We start from the raw sequence: 6,440 nt of genomic DNA on the forward strand, positions 1-6,440 counted from the left end.
TGTGCCTGTCTGTTTCTCTCTGAAAGTTCTAGTTTTCTATTACTTGTTATGTTTGTTTCCTTTGAAAGTTTCACAACTTTCTGCTTCTTCTTTGAATTGATCCTAGGACTCTCAGAAGGATCAATTATCAACAGAGACAAAGATGTGGAGCTCTCTCCCTGTTCCTTCCGTTCAGGAGCTGGTGAAGGAGCCGCTCACGACTATTCCACCGCGATATGTCCATCCTCATCAAGATCCTCCTTTCGTATCCAATGCCACTCGTTGCCACAAGTGCCCGTTATTGACTTGAAAAAGTTACTTTCTGGAGACTTGACGGATTCAGAATTAGACAAGCTTCATCGTGCTTGCAAAGAATGGGGTTTCTTTCAGGTATCAGTAGAAGGATCAAATTAATATATACTATATATGATGCGTCGTGTAAAATTTTGTTGTAAGAGTGGAAATGTTTTGCAGTTGATAAATCATGGGGTGAGCAGTTCACTGGTGGAGAAAGTGAAGATAGAGACTCAGGAGTTTTTCAATCTGCCAATGGAGGAGAAGAAGAAGTATTGGCAAAAAGCAGGAGATGTTGAAGGATTTGGGGAGGCGTTTGTTATGTCCGAGGAGCAAAAGCTTGACTGGGCAGACATGTTCTTTGTGACCAGCCTTCCATTTCGTTTGAGGAAGCCACACCTAATTCCCAAGCTCCCTCTCCCTTTCAGGTTCTCTGTTTTCTGTCAAATTATTTTCATTGTCAAGATTCTCCAGCTATGCTCGTGATCATATAGTATTATAGTGATGTTTCTGATATCGATGTTTGAATTAGTTACAGTTTAAAAGCTATTCAGATTATAATTTATATCTTACATTAGGTATTCAATAGTTCTAATCCTTTTAAAGACTAGTCTTTACTTTTTTATTTATCTTTTTTTAACATGTAGAGAAACATTGGAAGCTTACTCACTGGAACTAAAAGATCTTGCCATTATAATCCTGAACCAAATGGGAAAAGCTCTGAGAATGGAAGATGATTATATGAAAGAATTGTTTGAAGAGGCGAGGTGGGGAATAAGATTGAACTACTATCCTCCATGTCCACAGCCAGAGCTCGCTGTTGGCATCAACGCTCACTCCGACGGCGGCGGCCTTACCATCCTCTTCCAGCTCAATGAGATGGATGGCCTTCAAATCCGGAAAAATGAGATGTGGGTTCCTGTTAAACCCCTACCAAGTGCTTTTATCATCAACATTGGAAACGTTTTAGAGGTAATGCTCATCACAAAGAAATACTATTCATAGCAAGATGGGAGAGGTTTGGTTTGCTGTGAGTTTAAAATAGAGTTAATGACATTAATATCTCCGTCGGTATGATACAATAATAAAAATCTCCGTAAGATTTTCGAAATAACAGAAATTCCCTTATCATTAATGAACTGTTAGTAAATCATTAAAATTTATACTGTTATGAGTTAATAAATATTCTCATAACCGTTAAATCCTCTTGTTCTTATAATTTAACACCTACAGCTTAACAGTAGTTGAATTTCTGTTATTTTGGAAACCTCAAGGGGATTTCTGTATTGTATAATACATCAGGGGGATAAATGTGTTAACTTTTTAACATATCGATGGTTAGATATTCATATGTAAACTATCATTTCAATCCAATTAGTGGATGTATTTGTATTTAAGCACCTAATATAATAATATAGGGTAATCCTAACTAGAGAATTTTCGTATATATACAAAGAGACAAGAAAGATGAAGAGCATAACTTAGATGTGTTTAATTAGAGTTTTGGATTTTACAGATTGTAACCAATGGAACTTACCCTGGTATAAAGCATCGAGCCACTGTAAACTCTATGAAAGAAAGGATCTCAATTGCCACATTCTATAGCCCAAATGCAAACCGCGATATGGGTCCAGCGCCGAGCCTTATAACACCAGAGAATCCGGCATTGTTTAAGAGAATAAGTGTTGCAGACTACTACAAGGGATTCTTGTCCCGTGAACTGTAGGGAAAATCATACCTTGATGTCTTGAGGATTAAAGATGAGGACGAGAGTGGTTGAGTGAGCAATGTGGAAAACCTAATGTTTAGTTTATTTATAGAAGCTGGTGAATAAATGATCGGTCATCTGTTTGATGCTACATCATCTCATTGTAGCTGAGTGTGTAATTCAAGCTGGTTTGTTATGGACAGACCCATTTGAGATTTAAACAAAGTTTCACACCAGTTGATTTCAGATCTCTAATTTTCAGTAAATGTCATTATAATCCATAAATCTCATTGGCACTTTATGTTGAAACAGAGCATAATCATTGTAGCAACCATCGGCTGCATTACTATTGTCTCAAAACCTGACATGTAGAAATTAGAAAAGTATATGAAGCAACATCAACTCAAGAGGTCAAGTTAAAAGTAACTATGCAAAAATATCAATGTGGATGAACTACTATATACTCCATGTCCACAACCTGAACTTGTCATTGGCTTCAATGCTCATTCTGATGCCGTCGGCCTAACCATCGTCCTCCACCTTAAAGAGATCGAAGGCCTTCCAATCTATACAGATGGGATGTTGTTTCCTGATAAACCCCAACCAGATGCTTTTATACATTGGTGACATTTTTCAAGATATGATATCATAAAATAAACTCAAGAAAATGACATCAAATTGTTTGTCTTGTATGATCGAGATACCTGAACATTAAATTAATAATGATACCATTCAAGCTCCATACAATCATTGACAAACCAACGCATGTGTTTACTTATGAATGGCATCATTATTAATTTATAGCAATGGGTTTATGATCTTCATACTTTATAATTTTAAGAGCAATTATCGCATGGGTTTTGGTCAATCTTAAGAAGGGTGAGAATAATTAGGGTCCGGTTCCGGTTCAGAAAAATTGGAACTAGGAATTCCTAGGTCCAATTCCAGTTTCTATAGTGCTAGATTCGGGAACCAGAACCAGAATTGAATTGTAATTTTTGTAAACTGTTGGGGGTGTTTTGTTAATTTTTTTAAATAGGGGGATAATTGAAATTAACATGGGTACCCGAAACTTGGAACATATGTTTCCAGCTCCGGTTCCAAATCTTAGGAACTGACCGATTTCGATTCCTTCAAAAAATTTAGGGTACCCAGAATCGCTCACCCCGCCTATAAGAACAATTAAGCATTCCTTTTACCAAACACTCAACGGTTGTTGTTTGAGATAATAAATTACTATATACCAGTCGGATAGTAGTTGGTTACTTATTATAAAAATAAAAGGAACAAGCAAAAGTTTTCTTTTCCGGTTTGTACATGATATTATTTTTCAAGTGCGAACCAGCAAAAGAAAAATATATAAAGACATATAATCTTTAAACAGAAGGTCATGTTAGTGTATGCCTTAAGAACCAATCGTGTCGTTAGTTCCAAGGCATTATGTTTTGTATATATATGTTAATATATATATTTTCTATATACATTTTATCTTATTAATGAAAAAAGTGTTCTTATTTCACATGTGGTTTATTGCTTCATTTATATATATATGTATTACATGTGAAATGTCAGGATAATACAAATCTTTAGAAGATCAAAATCATCAAAGTATTCCCTACATAGGTAATATTAATTAGGCAATAATATTACATAGTAGGCATGCTGAATGCCTCCGTAGAATATCATGTGATGGTATTAGTATGAGTGATTATAAAAGTTATATCACTAGGGCATTAGCATGGATAAGCGGTTAGTGAATTATTTATTGAAGATGGTCATTTATGATGAATCACGTGGACATTTAAAATGTAGTAAATGATTTATCATAAGATCATACTAGTGTATTATTAATCCTTAGACCAGAGATATCATGGTTGGATTTTGCATAAACACATATGATTCATATGGTGTATAAACACGAGGCTAATCATGTTATGTGTTAATAAGCCGATTTGGCCATGTGTTGTTTATGTGTGAGGACAAGTGATAGTCAAGATGAGATCCATTGACTTGGTATAGATTGATATCAAGTTCCTAGACAAATGTCAATATACATTGGAAAAGGGAAATCTCCGGCCAGGGTATATAAAATGTTACTTGAAAGGTTGTTTCATGATGACACGTTCCATATGTATTGATTGTTAATTTGATATAAAATTAAGATAAGGATTTTGGCATACCATGAATCTATTCTTAATTGGGATTAGACAACGAAATGATTTGATTATACATCGCGTATGATTATAAAAGAGTTCGTTTGAGTATATCTTCATTTGATTTAGGGGTTATGGAGCATTGCTAGATGCCTATCATACTCGGTGGGAGTTTTGTTCATAAAGATTTATGACAAAACATATTGAAATAGACTATGATATTGGGCCCACGGCTAGGCCACAGTGAACCTAAGAGGTCACACATAAAAACTAAGGAGAATGGAGAAATAGCCAAAGAAAATTGATTATCCAAGGTTGGCTAGCACCTACCAAGAGTAATAAAGTTATTTATATTATTATCATTGAATTAGATTTAATAGAGGGTTATATTAGTTATTATGAATAATTTAAGAGTTAAATTGCTAATTGGAATTAAATGGATTTCCAATTCATAATTAATCATTTTCTTTATATTAAATTGGATTTAATAATGGGTTGTAATTGTAAACATATGAACAATTTAAGAGTTAAATTGTTATGTGAATAATTTAAGAGTTAAATTGTTATGTAAATAATTTAAGAGTTAAATTGTTATGTAAATAATTTAAGAGTTAAACTATTAATTGTGATTAAATGTTAATCCAATGTTATTATTTAGAGAAGTTTAGCAACTTCATAATAATTATGGAATTATTTCCAACTCCAAAACAATTATGGAATTGTTTAAGGAAGTCCAAAACAATTATTGAATTGTTTAAGGAAGTCCAAAACAATTATTGAATTGTTTACAAGGCTACATATATAAAGAAAATGATATATCAATTTTAGGGTAGAGATCAAAATTTCTAAGAAGCCTAAATGTCTCTATTGGTCTAATTCTTCTTTTACCTTAGTGTGTGTTAGTAAGAGTTAGAAAATGGTTAGTTAAGTAACCTATAGACTGGGTTAGTTAGCTATTGTTATGTGTTAGTTAGCTACTGTTATGAGCACTATAAAAAGTGCATTTTACTGTACAAATAAAAGTAGTAAAAAGCGTGAAATTTTTTAGAACCTTCTCTTTACTTTTCTCTGTATTTTTCTCTCAAAACTCTCATGGTATCAGAGCTGTCGACTAACGTCAAAGATGGCTGATCCTACTCAATTCTCCTTTAACCAAAATAAATCAGATCTCAAATCTATTATTGAGCTCGTTAATTCCACAAACGCTTCATCAATGTCTTCTTCTTCTCTTCCTGTAATTTCCCCCAAATTAATTAGGGATAATTATAGATTCTGGAAATCACAAGTTCTATTTGCTGTGGGCTCCCATGACTTAGAGGAGCACCTTACTGAACTGGTTTCATGTCCAGTACCATTCGTTAAAGTGCCAACTGAAGGCATTGAGGGTTCGACAGAGAAGAAGTCTAACCCAGCATATAATCAATGGAAGAAGACAGACAAGCTATTAGTAAGTTGGATTCTTGGATCTATATCAGAATCTATGTTCTTTGTAGTGTCTAAGTGTCAATTTTCTGCTGTTATGTGGATTGCACTAGAAAAAGAGTTTCTTACGGAATCTAGAACTAAAACTGTGCACATTAAGAGTTTGCTACAAAACACTAAGAAAGATAATCTTAGTATCCATGAATATTTTGTAAAGATGAAAGGATTTGCTGAAACATTGTTAGCTAGTGGAATTTTAATTTCTGATGCAGAATTAATGAACTACATTCTTGATGGTTTAAGTTCTGAGTATGATGCTACTGTAGTAAATATTGCTACAAGATTGGAGTCTAGGATATATCCTATTTCTATTAGGAAGCAAATATTATTTTGCAAAAATATGAGCTCAGGTTAGAAAGAGCAAATCTAGTTGCAAATTCTGTTGTCAGCACTGAGTTTCATGGAGGCTCAATCCACCTTGCTAATCTCACTACTGATACAACTCAAACAAAATATCAGAGTGAACAATCCTCACCTAATACTAGACAACATCAGTTTTCACCTATACAGAACCCTAATCTCTCCTTCCACAATTTGCAAGCTCATCAACTTGGTACTGATTTCAATCAGTCTGTGAACTCAACATCATAGAATCACTTTTATCCCTCACAATTCACTGGTGTTATGGGAAGAAGCAGAGGAGCTGGAAGAGGCAGAGTTATATGTCAAGTTTGTGGAAAAAGTGGACACCTTGCACCAAATTGTTATCATCAGTTTGACATAAGCTACACTGGAAGAAATACTTCACTAGTCATACCATCACCAAATTTTGATAACAGTTACTCTAGAGCTCAAGTTGGGTTTTAGAACTTACCATATTTCAC

General features: G+C 34.1%; 1 protein-coding gene across 1 annotated transcript; it reads left to right on the top strand.

The window, feature by feature from the left end:
• LOC116129942 (protein SRG1-like) lies at nt 1-2,189 on the top strand. The gene is made up of 4 exons (XM_031415697.1): nt 1-369; nt 454-701; nt 921-1,245; nt 1,790-2,189. The coding sequence occupies exons 1-4, from the start codon at nt 49-51 to the stop codon at nt 1,997-1,999; spliced, it is 1,104 nt and encodes a 367-aa protein (XP_031271557.1). The 5' UTR covers nt 1-48; the 3' UTR covers nt 2,000-2,189.
• Nucleotides 2,190-6,440: the final 4,251 nt, after the last annotated feature.

Source organism: Pistacia vera, unplaced genomic scaffold (genome assembly GCF_008641045.1).
Source record: "Pistacia vera cultivar Batoury unplaced genomic scaffold, PisVer_v2 Contig214, whole genome shotgun sequence".
In the NCBI taxonomy this organism is placed as follows: domain Eukaryota; kingdom Viridiplantae; phylum Streptophyta; class Magnoliopsida; order Sapindales; family Anacardiaceae; genus Pistacia; species Pistacia vera.

Excerpts from the sequence above, each read along its gene's own strand:
- LOC116129942 (XM_031415697.1), top strand. The coding sequence starts at position 49 with ATGTTTGTTTCCTTTGAAAGTTTCACAACTTTCTGCTTCTTCTTTGAA. Across the intron at positions 370-453 it reads AAGAATGGGGTTTCTTTCAG|TTGATAAATCATGGGGTGAG; the intron begins GTATCAGTAGAA and ends AATGTTTTGCAG. Across the intron at positions 1,246-1,789 it reads ACATTGGAAACGTTTTAGAG|ATTGTAACCAATGGAACTTA; the intron begins GTAATGCTCATC and ends TGGATTTTACAG.